Below are 15,305 nucleotides of genomic sequence, written 5' to 3'. Positions count from 1 at the left end.
ATTATTTCCCCCATGGTAGATTAAACGGCCCCAAACTCTCTCCCATCCTCTTGCCCTTTGGCAGTGTGACTTGAACATTCCTCCCTTCCAGAAGTGGCACTGAATCTGAGTCGACCCAGTGTCTTGCTTTGACTGATAGAGTGCTGTAGAAGTGATGTGCGGTTTCCAAGCTTAAGTTTTAAGAGGCCTTGCAGATCTTTTTTATGCCCTCTTGGGAGCCAGTTACAGTGTAAAGAAATCTGGAAAGGTCACATGCAGAAGCAATCAGGCCCTGGAGGATCAGAAGCCAGTGATTTCTCAGGCAGCTGTCAGCTGCAGACATATGAATGAGACTACCTTAACAGTTCCAGTCGCAGCCCATCTCCTAGTGGGATGCTGTGGGATGAGTGATCCAAGCCAACAGCATGTGAAGCAACAAAACCTCCCAGCTGAGCCCAGCCCACACACAGAGTCATGAAAAATGATACATTTTTGTTGTTTCCAGCATTAAGTTTTGAGGTATCTTGCTACACAACAATAAATAATGAAATTCTAGGAAGGGGTCCATTATTCTTAGGTGCCTCATGGAGGAGGAGAATGTATATTCGTTATTTGGCTGGCAGTGAGTACCTGATGCAAAGGCGAACCATCCCCTTGCTGTCTAGTGACCTTTGACCTGTGTAGCCTGAGTTGAAAGGAAAGATCTGGGCCAATCAGATTTCTCTTCCTCAGGAACTGAGAACTGGGAAACAGAGGCTAGACAGTCAACCATAAGAAAAGCAGCTAACGGTGGTCCCTGGTGGTCCAGTGGCTAAGACTCGGCACTCCTAACACAGGAGGCCTGAGTTCGATCCCTGCCCCGGGAACTAGATCCCATATGCTGCAACTAAGACCTAGCACAGCCAAATAAAGAAATATTAAAAAAAAAAAAAAAGAAAGTGGTATTTTAAAAAAAAGAAAGAAAGAAAAGCAGCTAAGAATACTACAAAATATAGCTGGCTTCTAAGAGACCTAGATGGGCCTTAGCAAGCTGTAGTTATGTGCAACATAAAGCAAAGAGGAGGCAAAAACTCTGTGAGCAGATTGAGTCCACCAGGATATAAAGATGGAAGCAATGCGCAGAGACTCCATGAAAGAGAAACCATGCTTCCCTGAGAGGGAGCTACTTCTGGTCCTGACAGTTTCCCAAGTCCTAGCTTGAAGCCTGGCTATAGTGCCCACCTCTAAATTTCCGTGAGATTCTCCACATCACTTCTACAAATGCTCCTCAGAAGTTGGCTATTGGATTTTCTGACTAGCATCTTTTCCCACTGTCTTCTTCTAGTAACAGGCCCTGCCTCCCTGGTCACAGGAACAGGCATGTGATGTAGACCTGGCCAATGGGAGAACCCTATTTCCCTGGACACAGTGATTGAGCCAGGATGGGCACATGGCCTCAGCTGCATCACTCATTCTCCTATACTCTTATATACAGGTGCTGGAAATTTGCCTCTGTCTTCTCCAGGGTTATTAATTTGGGACAATGTGAGCCGAGAACCCATCTTTCCCTGTGGCAGGTGAAAGCACAGGAAAAGCCCATCTAGGGAGAACTCAGGATTCTACCTAACTGCTCCCATGTGGACTGGTCTTTAGCAAGACCAGGGGTGGACACCACCTCCTGCTCTCTTGATGAACAGGAGCTTCATCCTTCACCTGTCCTCCTCCCCTACCCCTCCTCTACCTCCTGGCCTGCCAGGAAAGACTCTCCCTCCTCTGAAGCACAGAACTTGAGGTCTGTTACCTCCGTTTTCACATTCAGATTTGGATTTACTCCCCACGGATGAGAATGCATGATAAACAGTGGCCTTGAAGTTAAGAGATATGAGTTCAAGTCCCAGCCTTACCATCCATTCTCTGAGCCTTCATTTCCTTTAAAAAAATTTTTAAAACAGAATCCTAAGTGTGCGTTCAGCTCAGCTGGCAGGGAATCGCAGGGAAGCTGTTTGGTGACTATGATGGACTGTGTGGACGCGAGGAGCCAGTTGCTTGAAAGCTGGGAGGGCTTCACAGAGGAGATCACTGAGATGGGGACATGGGTGGCCAGGGAGGGACAGTGGCTTGCGCAGAAGCACAGAAGCCTAAGAGATCCCTTAGGGAAATGGAGGGCAATTCACAGTGATCATGTGGAGGAGGGGTGGTAGGGGGCAGAGCTGGCTTCTGAGGTCAGCAGGTGACAGGGCGGAGGGGACTTTGAAGGAGCTTATTATACTGGAGGAAGAAGCAGGGCTTGGAGAGCTGACGTGGTCAGATACGTGCTTTAGGAGGTACACTCTGGATCTTCAGGGCCAGATGGCGCAGAAGGCAAATGTGAAAGCAGGAGGTGGACCGACCTGTGCCCTCAAACCAGGCAGGAACAGGGCTCTCCCTCCCTCTGGTGTGGCTTCAGCTGGAAACAGCAGCTCCCCCAGTTCCCAGGCCTCTGAGTCACCTCCTTAGGTTCTGTTGCCCTGAGGCCAGGTCAGCCTCCCTCCTCTGTCCTAATTGCTTCCTGTCAAGGGAGCTGGCCCCCTCCAAGCGTCCTTGAGAAAACCTTTGTAAAAGTAATTGAGCGTTTCCAGAGGAAGCAGACACCTTCAGCTGACCGTTCCCCCCTCACTGGCCCCCACTCCCTGCAGGGAACAGAGCTTCTCTGGCTGTTGAGGGGGGCATGTTCTGAGAAAAACACTTTGCCACCAACTCCCATCACCACCCCACCACCTCTGGGTCAGCGTAAGCGGTTCTCAGGACTCCGGGCTCCTGTGGATGGTGGAACAGTGTCTGCGCTACACAACATCCTGGACCAGGGGGGCAAGCAGGGGCTGAGATCCAGGCTGTGTGCCCCTTGCCAAGCTGTGAACTGGGGCATGAAAGGGGTATATCGTTCTCATTAGCTCAAATGTGCCATCTACTGGCCTAGCTGCATGCTTATGGGATTGCTACATTCAAAGGGGCACCTTTTCCTAACGTGTGCAAAGAGCACCAGGTAGACTAATTGTAATCCTGACTCTTGGCTTTTCTCCCCACTGCCCTCTATCCACCAACTGCCCACTAACTCAGGTGGGCTCTTACCATGTCTTCCATTGGACAGAGGGAGAAACTGAGTCCAAGGCTTGCTGCCACTAGCTCCCTTTTGGGGAGACTACTCCTGCCCCCACACCCCCCAAATCAGCATCTGGTCTGGCGCTGGTGAATGGACCAAGGGCTCCCAGGAAAAGCTAAGCTGAACCAATCAGATTCCTTTGCTTGAAAACTGAATTAAGAGACACAAGAAGGGAGCTGTCAGTCATTGGTGAGTCTGGATACAGAGTTGAAGAAGCAGCCACTTTGTGCAGGGAAACCAAGGGGGTCTTAAGAGAAACTAAAGAAAAGAGTATAGACGCGAATACTGCCAAAGGGATAAGAACCCTCAAGGCCCAGAGATGAGAGGGCAGAGGTCCCACTGACGGCACCTGTTCTCTTGAGGCCCAGCCATTTTTGAATTTCCATCTTTAGAGTCCCTTGTAATCTACTCAGCCCTTGCTGTGAACTAGCTTGAGTGGGTCTCTGTTCCCTGTAACCTGGAACAAGGGCCTCTGCGCCACGGAGGATGCCGAGGGTCCCCCATTGTGTGAGCTCCCTCAGGTCTCTTCCCCCCTCTTCTCCTCACCCCAGCCTTGTCTCCACTGGGGGAAGAGAAGAGGCCCCCAGCACGGTCACAGTTTTTATTCAATGTCAGTGAAAAAAAAAATACACCACACAGCACGGGGTTGAACGGTGAGGACAGTTACTGCAGGCGCAAGAGCAGCACATCAGGAGAGAGGGGGCCCCGCCGGAGAACGGGTGGGGAGGCCCCCCTTCTGCCACCCAGCCCCCTGCTACTTCTCCAGGCCTCCACCAAAGCAAGTGGGGCCAGATGCCCTGGGAAGCCCAGTCCTGCTCCCACCCTCTGGAAAAAGTAAAAGAAAACCCTGAAAGTTTGGCAAGAAATTTCCACATTTTTCTGAGACTTTTCAATTGCAGCTTCAAATGATGTTTTTTTCAAAACTGATGAATAAAATATGTAAGCAATGTATTCTTGCCCCCACAGTGATCTCCAAAGTCAGCACAAAGCCTCACCCAGGGTGGATCTTCAGGAAATACTTGTTGTTTTAGTAAGTTTTTGTATAAAAGTATTTACAGGGTCAGCTTACTCCCCTGCCCAGCCTCTTCTCTCTCTTTCCTTTCTCTCCCCTCTCCTCCTCCTCTCTTGCTCTGCAGTAGGATGAATTTCTTCCTCGAGGGACTGTGCTATTGTCAGGAAACACTTCAGTGCCTTTGCTTATGGGCTTCCTTTTTCTTAACTTCTGATTTAAAGGTAAATCATATAATCTTGACTACAACTCAAAACACTAGCGTGGACATCTGAAGTTCCCCTTTATAATGATATATATATATATATATATATATATATATATATATATATATATATAGGCTGAGTTACTTGGTTTGTGGGATTTTAGTTCCCCAACCAGGGACTGAACTCGGATCCCTTGGCAGTCAGAGCATGGACTCGTAAGCACTGGATCACCACCAAGTCCCAGTGACGATTTTTAGAGAGAAGAAATAAGGGGCTCATCAGTTAGCCCCAAAGGATGAATGAGGGCAGAATACAGTTAGAAGGCAGATTGAGGACTTTGCAATTCACAGAGCTGCTGCAAAAAGATACAGAACTTCAAGGGAGAGTTTGGATATATCAACATTTTAACTGTCCATATATTTTCATGTCTATGCAAGTCATACTTCATACTCTGCTAACTCTGTGGCAAGTCCTTCTTTGCTGGGGCAGGGATAGGAGGACTGCCTCTCTTCTCAAGGCAGGGCTGGAGCTCTACCACAGGAATCCCCAAGCACACAGTTCCTAGGGCATCCAGGAGCATGTGGGAGCAAAGCCTGGCCTGCCTGTGGCTCTTCCCAAGAGCAAGCTGGGGGGTCTCAGTTCCCAGCCTGACATTATGTGTTCACCCTGCTGAGATGGCTGAGAACCTTTGACCTGAACAGCAAATATCACCCATGGTATGTGTCCAGAAGCTTGGAGTGATTAAACATGCCTTCATGAGTAGGATTTTACCACCAGTTAGAAAGAAAGAAAGAGAGAGAGAGAGAGAAAAAACAGTTCCCTTAGGGAGCAAGATAGTAAAGACACTGCAAGATGCTTCCAAGGTTGAGTCAGATGCCTCCTAAGACAGCACTGACCTGTTAGCAGAGCTGCCCAGAAATAGAAAATAAGATGTTTGAAAATGTAGGGGCTTCAATCAAGCTCCTGTTTCTTTTTGGAAGACCACAGCTTCAGACACTTCTTAGCAGGAAGCTTCTAAAGGATCAAAACCAACTTAGCTTTCTTTACAGTCAACCTCTGTACCACTCAGAGTCAGAGGAATGAGCAGGGAAGAGGCTATGAAGGGAAGAGACCCTCATAGAGCCCTGGGCTCAAGTCTGGGCACTGTGCCACCTCCTGACTGTGCTCCACTAAAACTCCACTCTGTGCCTCAGTTTCCCAGCGTGGAGAGATGGAATGAAGATCCTATTTCCCTAGGCTGTGAGGATAGAATGAGATGGGGTCAATGGCAAGATTTAAAGCATGAAGTTCTGTGTGACTGTGAATTAGGTTAGAGTCAACATTTGGGGGATAGGAACCCCACTTTGTAAAAAGTGTCCCACTGGAAGTCTAAGCTGAGCTCGGCTGCAGAGTCCTATGTATCTCTGGTGCTGACTGACAGCATAAAACAGACTTAACGGCCAACTCCTGAGAGTAATGGAACATCCCTTGAGGCGTTACTGGATAAAAACTTGCTGGTTACTGCCCAAGGATGTGAATTCCCCAGCCTGACCATGTGGCTGGTCATAGGCAGAAGGAGGAAAAGAGGGTGACAACTCAGTGGACTTGCTATCTCCAAGGGCAGCAAGAAGGAAGGTCTAGGAGAGTTTGAGGAAAAAAGTCAGCTTCCCCAAGAGTCTCCATCTGCAGAGAGGGAGGACTCAGAAGTTAGAGGTACGCTGCATCCCCTTCCTGAAGGTATACTCTTGTATCCCCAACCCAGCAACCATTCCCTGCTCCCACGCTGGGTTGACAGCACCCGTGAACTAAACTGTTTTCACCAGCAGTTCAAGAGGAAACCCACTGTCACTGCACATCAAAGCTAATTTCTGATTATAAGTACAGGAGAAAGTAAAGTGAAAGACTTCATGAAGAAGCAAGATTAATTTTCCGGCAGTCAAAGCATGCAGCTGTAGAGCTCACTGATCCCAAACTGGAAAGCAGACACTGAAAAGCAAAGCCAGTATACCTGGAAGATGACAAATTACCTGGCAGATTCAGGATTGGGAGTTAGAAAAAGCCTTTCAGATGGAGCATGCCCGGCACATTTTTAGGCATTTAATCCATAAATGCAGCCTTGGCAGCCTAAACAGTGGCCGGCTGGTCCTCTTCTAGCTCCTTCTGCTTCTGGAGCAGTGAAAGAACAAAGCCTATCCTTAAGCTAGACCAAATCCAGATGTGGGAACTACACTTGTCTCACTCTTGGCAAGCCTTATGTTCTCTGTTACTGAAGTCAGCTCCTAATCAGCATTAAGTGCACAGTAGAGAGTTGCTCACTGAATTGAAAAAAAGATCATTTAAAAGGAAGCAGCAGAAGCTGCTGACAGTGACAGTTAAGGATTTAGCCTGATAAAAAAATGTGTCATCTGGTAAGTTGGGTGATATTTTCCTCTCTTTTTTTCTCACCTCTTTTTTACCCCCTGAAAATTAGCACTTTCTATATTCATTTAATCTTTTTACAAGAACCCAAGTAATATGAAGTATGTTTTAATATCCTCAACTAATAAAATGAGTTTAGCTCTTTTAAAGGGTATCAAAAAATAAGTATTACATCAATTTCAATTTTTCTTAAAATCCCCACTGATGTGGTTCCTCGATTTCCAAGTACTTTCCCTTTCATCCTTCTGCAGCTCTGCGTGGAGCTGAGCAGAAAGATTTAACTGTTCCTCTCAAACTAACCAGCCTTACTGTACCCTCTCCTCACCTGAGCTCAATGTCCCTGTCTGAGACCCTGACCACTACCCTGTGAGCTGCCAGAGGGCCAGAATGTGTCTTGTAAACTACCATAGCCTTAGCACCTAGGGGTGCCTGGCCTTGAATAGGTGCTCAATAAATGTTAGTTGAAGAAAGGACTGAGTGAACACTCCAAAGGCTGGGGCCGGAGGGGCCAGGTAGATTTGTAGGGGCAGGGCACAGACCACCCTTAAGGGTTCTGGGTCCTCAGTGAAGGACAGACCCAATTTGGCCCTTTAACTGGGGTCTGTAGGACCACATCCTATAAAGCACAATCCCAGAAGAACAGAATTTCAAAGCAGAACCCAGCCCCCCCTCCCTTCACCCTGTACCTTGGGGCAAAAACCAGTTCCCCTATGCCCAGCAGATGTTGGTTCTGGGCCAAGACTGGGGCTGGGGCTAGGCCATTAAATACCTGAGGATCTTCTCTATTCCAGGGTGAGGTGGTCCCTTAAGGACCTTGACTGAGGAGAGCAAGGGCTTGGGCAGAGGGGTGGGTGGGCCAGAGAGTGAGGCTGGAGTCCCCCTCCCCCTAAGGAAGGGCCAGCCAGAGAGGTCACCGGGTTGGGAGGTGGCCACGCCCTTCCTGGCCAGGGGCCCTGCCCCTCACCAGCCTCTACTTCTGCATGTCACACTGCAGCAGCAGCACAATAGACGGGTCACTCTTGGCCGCCTCCTTGAACTCCTCCAGTGTGATCTGGTCGTCCTTATCTTGATCCATCTTCTTGAAGATCTTGTCCACACGCTGCTGGGGTGTGAGCCCATCCTGGTTCATGCGCATCATGATCACAGTGCCCACCATCTTGTAAATAGCCTGTTGGGGCAAGGAGGGAGGTGTGAACACTCACAATGGGGACAGGGGATTGGAGGTGAATGAAGGGACCCGGGGGTGGCATGGAGAACAAGGGGCCGTGTGAGGATACTGGAAGGTGATGTATAGTCATTAAGACTGGCTATTTACTCAGCATCTCACACCAAACATGTCTACTACCCAACTCTTCACCTCCAACCTGCTTCTGCCCCAGCAGGCCCTGTCTCAGTGAACAGCAAATTCATTCTTCTAGATGTTCAGACCAAAAGCCATTCTTGACTCTCCTTTTCTCACACCCATGTCTAATCTTACAGCAAATCTTGTCAGCCCTAATTCTGAACAGGCCCAATAACAAGCCGCTGCCTGCTACTTCCACTGCTCCGTGGCTGTCGCCTCCATCCCCCTGTGACCGGACTGCTGTGGAAGCCTCACAACTGGTCTCTCCCTACTTTTGCTGACCTCCCACCCGCTCAGTCTGTTCTCCACACGGAGAATAGAGAGAGCCCTTAAGGGCTTCGCATCTCACTTAGAAGAAAGTCAAGTCTCTACCCCAAATGATGATGCTAAGAAACAGTCTCCTGATTACCTATCTGACCTCTTCCTACCACTCTCCCCTTGCTCACTGCTCTCCCACCACCCTGGGCTCCCTGGCCACTCCTTGAACACTGGAAACACAGTCTAGTGGGGTCTCTGCATTTATTCTTCCCCATGCACAGATCACTCCTTCCACTGACACCTAAGCAGTTAGCTCCCTCACTTTTTCCAGGTTACTCCTCACATCTCACCTTACACAAAATCACTTTTCCTTATTCCTCTTATTTTGCTTTGCTTATCTTCTTTGCAATACTTACTGCCTGACATAGCATAGGCTTTGTTTTGTTAAATTTTCTTGCCAGAAGGAATGTCCTATGAAAGCAAAAATTTTAAATAGAGACTGGCACGTGGCAGTCTCTGTTGAAAGAATATGAGTTAAGAACTTGGACTCTTGTTGAAAGAATATACATTTGTTGAAAGAACACTGAGTTAAGAACTTGGGACTCTGGAGTCAGACTCCTTAGATTTGGGATCAAGAACCGTCACCTGATACATTTCCTCAACCGTAAAATGGGGTTTCTAACAGTACCTACCGCCTAGACTTGTTGGGTAAAGTACTTAGCACAAGACCGGTCCTACTCTGAACATCCAACCAAGGCTAGCCGCTGGATCCTGGGAGGAAGCAGGAGGGAGGAGGGGAGTGGTGGGCTCCCGAGGCCTGAGCGGGGAGGGTGGCTGGAGAACAGCCCTCGCAGCGAAGACAGGAAGCGTGTCTTCCCAACCCACCTCAATGATCTCCAGCATCTCGAGACGCGTGATGCGCCCGTCACCGTCCAGGTCGTACATTTCAAAGGCCCAATTGAGTTTCTGCTCGAAGCTACCGCGGGAGGTGACCGAAAGGGCGCAAATGAACTCCCGGAAGTCAATGGTGCCGTCGCCGTTCTTGTCGAAGGTGCGGAAAGCGTGCTGCGCGAACTTGGAGGCATCGCCGTAGGGGAAGAACTGAGGCGGGGACACGCGGGTTGGGACGCAGCGACAGTCCGCGCTCGCGGCCCGCCCCCTTGGCTGCCTGGCCCCGCCCCCGCCCGTCCGGCCCGCCTCCCCCCGCCCCCGGAGTGTCTGTCCCCGCCCCTCTCTTCCAGCCCGCCCCCGGAGTGCTGGGCTCCGCCTACCTTGATGTAGAGCTGCTGGAACTCCTCCAGGTTGAGGATGCCGCTGGGGCAGTCCTTCAGGAAGCCCTTGTACCACTGCTTCAGCTCCTGCTCACTGAACTCGGTGTTTTGAACCAGGTCTTCCAGCACCTCTGGGGCCAGCTTGCTGTTGGTCTTCCCCATGGCAGGGCCTGGCGGACAGGGGGCTCCCTCAGTTTGGTCCAGGGCAAGGCCGTCACCTCAGCAGCCTTCCGCCAAGTCTCTCTAGGACGGGGTTCCCTTTCTCCACAACAGCCCCTTCCTCTAACAAACTCCACATTCCCACAGCCAGGACCCCACAGCGGGGTGGGGGAGGGGTCCTCTTCTCACCTCCACGGTGGACACCCCCACCTCCTACAGACGGGTTCTGTCATTCCACCACACTCCTTCCCATAGAAGCTCCTGCCTCTCCTCTGCTTCCCTCTTTCCCCCTACACAAAGTGGGGGCTTTCCCCTTATTACATCCCGCTTACAGGGCCTCCTCTCCGAGCAGGCCCCTCCCCTCTCCTCACAGCAGTTTTCCTCCCCTGGCAACTAGGGTCTCTAGCCTTCCAGGGCTCAGCTCTCCTCTTTCTCAACTGACCAGTTTGCAAATCACAGTCTTCATTCTCTCCTCTCCTCTTTACCCCTTCCATAGCTCCCTACACCCATAGAATAGTCGTAATCCTCTCCTTGCTCTTGAGAGCTCTCTGCACTCAGCCCCTATCCACCGCTACAAGCTCCTCTCCTACCTGGCAGGTTCCTCATGCGTTCCCCTGGTGCTGTCTCCCAAGTCCTTCCTCAAGACCTTCCAGGCCACCTGAGCAAGAAGCTTCTCTCCCTTCTTCCTCTGTACAAACAGAAATCCTAGCTGGTAACCCTGATGACCCTGACTGTATTCTCCTTTTCATTAGTTCATTCATTCCCTGAGCATTTATTGAGGCTGACCAAGTGCCAGGCCCTGTGCTGATGATGGGGATAAAGTCAACATGAGCCAGACTTCACTAACTCATAATTGGATCAAAGAGGCTGATTGTAAAGCACCTTAAATCCACGCCAAGGAGTCTGGCGTGGGGCACAGAAGCTCCTGTGGTTTTAAAGCAAAGGCTGGAAAGGCCACATTCATTACACAAATACTTACAGATTGTTTACAATATGGTGCTGGGGACCCAGAAAGAAGGAACGTGTTTTTCAGATTTTTCCTTGGCTACAGTGTACGAGATGACCTGGGTCGGGAGAGGAGGGGCAGCTCTACTGCAGAGTTCAGGTGGGAGGTGATGGCAACAGGGTGGGGTGGTAGAGGGATGTGGATGGACTGAGAGATGCTAGGAGGAGGCACCGGCAGGACCTGGGGACTGAATGCGTGTGGGGCTGAGAGTGACAGAGGACTGCAGCCAATGCTCAGAACTGGGGCTGAATGGATAGAATGGATAGAGGTAGTATTTCTGAGAAGCAGGTTTGGGGAGGGTGAAGAGTCAGGCCCCGGTGGGACCGTAAGCCCCTCAAGTATCTTGTGCCTAAGGAAGTTCTTGCATAGGGAGGTACAAACCCTCCCCAGGAAGCCTGGCTGGAGTGAGGCCCCTGGCAGGCCTTGAAGGCTGAGTTGACATTCTTGTCAGACCTCCATGGGGGGAACGTCCTGCTAGAGCCTGACTTCCCCAGGACATGACCTGGGAGGTGAATTTGACCCACCCGGAGTCTCTTTGGAAGAGTGCCAGATCCCAGCTGCAGGGTAGCCTGTCATGAAGACACTCTGGAAAAGGACACCCGCAGGCTGGCAGAAGGAATTCCACTTCCACAGCTCAGTGCCTGCCTGTGTGGCTTCTAATCCTCACTGCTGAGAGTACCCTAGACAGCCAGGTCTGAGTTTGGTCAGTTCCATGCCCTCTCTCCTTGCTTCATGACTTCAAGCAACGATCTCCAGCCTTTTTGGCACCTAGGACCTATTTCATGGAAGACAATTTTTCCACAGACCAGGGTGGGGGATGTTTCAGGATGATTCAAGCACATTGCATCTATTGTGCACTTTATTTCTGTCATTATTACATCAGCTCCACCTCAGACCATCAGGCATTAGATCCCAGAGGTTGGGGAGTCCTGCGTTATAGAATACCTCTGGATCTCAGACCCTCCACAGGGCCATGAAGAAGATCAAGGAGCAGTGGAGGCAGCAACATCCTTGCCTGCCTCCCCCCTCCAGAGGATGATGAATCCTATATGCTCCCAGGGGAAGCCAGGGATGGGAAGGCGCGACGTCTTCAGGAACCTGAAACCAGGGGGTCCCACACAGCTGTCCTGGGACCGGAATCAAAAGCACAACTGAAACACACATGGGCAGGAGGCAGGCTCCATCCTTAGCTGCCCCCTCCTCCAAAGCACACTGAAGACTCAGGTACAGTCAAGAAAGTTCGAGAATGCAAAGGTAGTGTTGTCTGGTGGGGGAAGCAGAGCCTTTCCCTCTGTCTCCTGTGAGACGTGCCCAAGTGTCTGCGTAAGCAGTAGGAGTGGGTGGGAGCACGACAGTGTATAAGACTGCAAATCTGCCAGAAGGCACACACACACACGTGTGTGTGTGTGTGTGTGTGTGTGTGTGTGTGTGTGATGGAGTCTATGTGGCTCTCACCTTCTGGCCCTTTTCTCGCCCCCACTCTGTGCTGCCTTCCCACCATTTTCTGTCTCCTGGCCATACCTGTTCTCAGTCCCCATTTGATTCCTGGCCCACCAGGGACTATGAAGGAGGCTTTATCTCTCTTCATTCCTTCTACCACTCTTAGGTCAGCAGGCCAAAGCTTTTAAGGTCATCCCCTTATGTTAGTGAAAACCTGGAACCCAGAGAGAGGAGAAAACTGGCTCAGAGTTACACCCAGGCTGAATCCATGCCACCTGCCTGGACTGCCCTCTCTGAATCACCTCTTGTCCACTACAGACAGAAAATCTATGGCTCTGATCTGCCTCTTGGCATAGATGGGACCATTTTGCTGGCTCCAGGTCATACTATCTGATACCCAGGAAATATCCACCCTGGGGGTGGACCACCAGGGCCTCTGACTCAGCACATCTACAGCCAGATTCACCCTCAACCTGTGATGGTTCTTCTCTCTCCATCGCCCTTCCTTCCCTCCCTGGGAAGGGAGGGAATACAACCATAGTTGCATTTAGTTTCCCCTCTTCCTTTTCCCTCGGTTCCACTTGCTACTAAGGCCTATTGTTCCTTCTTTTGAAGTGCTCCTGGAATGTACACCACATTCTTTCCCCATGGCCCCCCCTCGCCCCCACCACTGCATAGTCAGGGCCAGGGGCACAGCCAAAGGGGCTGAAACCCAGCTGAGGCACTGCTTACCAGGGCTGTCCTTGTGATTCCTCTGTTCAACAGAATGTCTTTTCTAGTTTTGCCCAGAGGTACAATGTAGGCTAAGGGTTGCCAACCCATGGGTCCCCTCAAACTCCAGAACCCTCCAGAATCTCATGTCTCGAGTCAACTGTCTAGCCTTACCTCCCACTACTCCCCTCACAACTACATACTTCAGTCAGAACCTACTTCAATTGTTGTTCATAATCCTTCCTTCTCTTCTGGGCTGATGCAGCCACAATCAGCCTTCAGGGCTGACTAAAGCCCACTTCCTTATGATCAGCCTCTCCCAGACTGGAGAGTGGACAGTCAGCAGCCTGGACTTGGCATTCTGGGCATGAGTAGACCCTCTGAGGCCACAGAGTTGACCCTGACAGGTGTGTAGACTCCAGAGCTCTCGGACCCTCACCTGGTGCTCTAGAATTCCAGAATGGAGCCTGATTTGGGGAAGAGTTTTGCATTACACTCTTGTCTGGGCCAGAAACATTTCTCCAGACATTTTGCTCCATGGTAAAGAGCTTATCCTCTCCCAATATAATCCTGTCTGCTTGGGAGCAGCTCGGACAGTGAGAAAAGTCATCTTCCTTCACTCCCATTTTCCCTCTTGTAGCTGCCCACACAGGTTCCCATTCTGCCCTCTCTGGCAGGACAGAAGTGCCCTGCAGAGACATACTCTGGAACCCAGAGATGTTCAATGAATGTCCCTTTGGGGATTATATTCAAGGGGCAGAGCCCCCTTCTTTTTCCTTGGAACAGCATCAGGCTGTTTTATTTATCTGTGTTCTCCTGCCATTGCACCCACTTAGAGACAACAGAACCTAGATCTGAAGAAAGGAAGAGTTCACCCAAGGTCAAGTGGAGTCCATCAGCAGGAAGAAGGCCAGAACCCGCGGGGGCATGTTCTGTTGGAGCTGTGGCCTGGCTGAACGTAGGCAGACTCCTCTTGAGGGCTGCCTCCAGCTCTGAAGAAGCTGGCACTTCCCCATGCATGAAGACACTGTGCCTCTGGGCTCAGAGGCGTCTTTCAGAGGGCAGAACTCAGAGTTGTGGGCTCCAAATGGGAAGGTGGCAGAGAGGGTGGGAGGGACTGAGGGAGGCAATAATCCCACACCCTCACCAAGCTTCAGAGGAGCTGGTGCTGAGACTGTTGCCATGGTGACAATAGCTCCCTGGTCAGGAGATTTTTTTCTTCTCCTCCCTTTGCTCTTCTCCAAGCAGCAGCCATGGCGGCAATAGCTAGGTCTTCTCCTTCTCCTTATTAGTGAGTGGCAGGGGATGATAAACCAAAGGTAGGCTTGTTGACTACCTCCACCTTGGAGCTGCCCATGCCATGTGGGCTCTTGGTCAAGAAGGGACTCTTAATTGCTAAGGAGGAGCCTGAGCCTGGAGAGTGTGTAGGAAGGGGGAGGCCCATACCCAGGCCTGGGTAAGAAGCAATGTCTTTTTGGTGAGGACTAAAGCCCCTCAGACCTCCTTTCTGAAATGTCCTAACGGTTTAGGAAAAGAAAAAAAGGGTCCTGTTTTCTCATAATCAGTCATAGAATCAGAGTGCGTCAGTGTTGGAAGGTTGTCCAAGATCATCTCATCAGATCCACTCCCTGTCCTGCCCATCCACCCTCTGTTTCTTATTTCATGAAGGATCAGAGAGGGAAGTTTGACTTGGTCAAACAGCAAAGGCAAGTTCTTCTGCCCTCCAGACTCAGGCTGCCTTAGGGAAGGAGCCATACAGTCCATGGAGCTTTGGCACGATTCCCACTGAGCAGAAGGAAGACGGGAGAGGGAGCAGCTGGGTGCAAGAAGGCCAGAGAGGGTACGAATTAGAACAATATTTGAGTGGTGTAATGAGAAAACCTGGTGCTTTGGCTGTGAGGGGTGAGGGGAATGGAGGAGGCTGGGACCTTGGCAGCAGTGACTGACAGGTCTGGGTGGTCTGCTGAGGGGTGGTGTTTATCTTGAAGCCAGGTGAAAGAGGTGGAAGATGGGCCTCTGTCTCTCACTGAGACCATGGGGAGGGGGGCCTGCTGAGAGAGAGTCATGAGGAGGGGAACTGGGTGGCCCCCAGGTATGCTGTGAGCTCTGTCAGCTTGAAAGGTGGAGGTGGTGACGGCCTGAAGGGCTGTGTGAAGTGGGAGTGGGCTCTCTGTGGAGGTGGAGGCTGTCTTTCTGGACAGGGACACTGTGGTGTGAAGTGCAGTGAGCTGCTCCTGGGGCTGCGTGGTGTGGCTAGGGGCTGTCAGTGGAGGTGGGAGGTGGCCATGGGGCTGAGCTGACTGCCCATGGGGGAGGGGGAGGGGTTCCTCTAGCATCAGCTAGGTGTGTGTGTGTGTGTGTCGTGTGTGTGTGTGTGTGTGTGTGTGTGTGTGTGTGTGTGTGTGTGTG

At 50.9% G+C, this 15,305-nt stretch overlaps 1 protein-coding gene across 1 annotated transcript in view; it reads right to left on the bottom strand.

Annotated features, from left to right (window-relative positions):
• Window positions 1-3,684: 3,684 nt before the first annotated feature.
• Window positions 3,685-15,305, bottom strand: part of HPCAL4 (hippocalcin like 4) — a 12,140-nt gene continuing 519 nt past the window's right edge. The window contains exons 2-4 of the mRNA XM_040231587.1: window positions 9,581-9,750; window positions 9,195-9,410; window positions 3,685-7,877 (exon numbers count right to left, since the gene is read on the bottom strand). Coding sequence (XP_040087521.1) covers window positions 7,680-7,877; window positions 9,195-9,410; window positions 9,581-9,750 — 584 coding nt within the window. The 3' untranslated portion in view covers window positions 3,685-7,679. The remainder of the gene's footprint in view (window positions 7,878-9,194; window positions 9,411-9,580; window positions 9,751-15,305) is intronic.

This window comes from Oryx dammah, unplaced genomic scaffold (genome assembly GCF_014754425.2).
Source record: "Oryx dammah isolate SB20612 unplaced genomic scaffold, SCBI_Odam_1.1 HiC_scaffold_28, whole genome shotgun sequence".
NCBI classification, from domain to species: domain Eukaryota; kingdom Metazoa; phylum Chordata; class Mammalia; order Artiodactyla; family Bovidae; genus Oryx; species Oryx dammah.
Note: the sequence above shows the minus strand (reverse complement) of the source record. Positions and strands in the feature narration are given on the sequence as shown.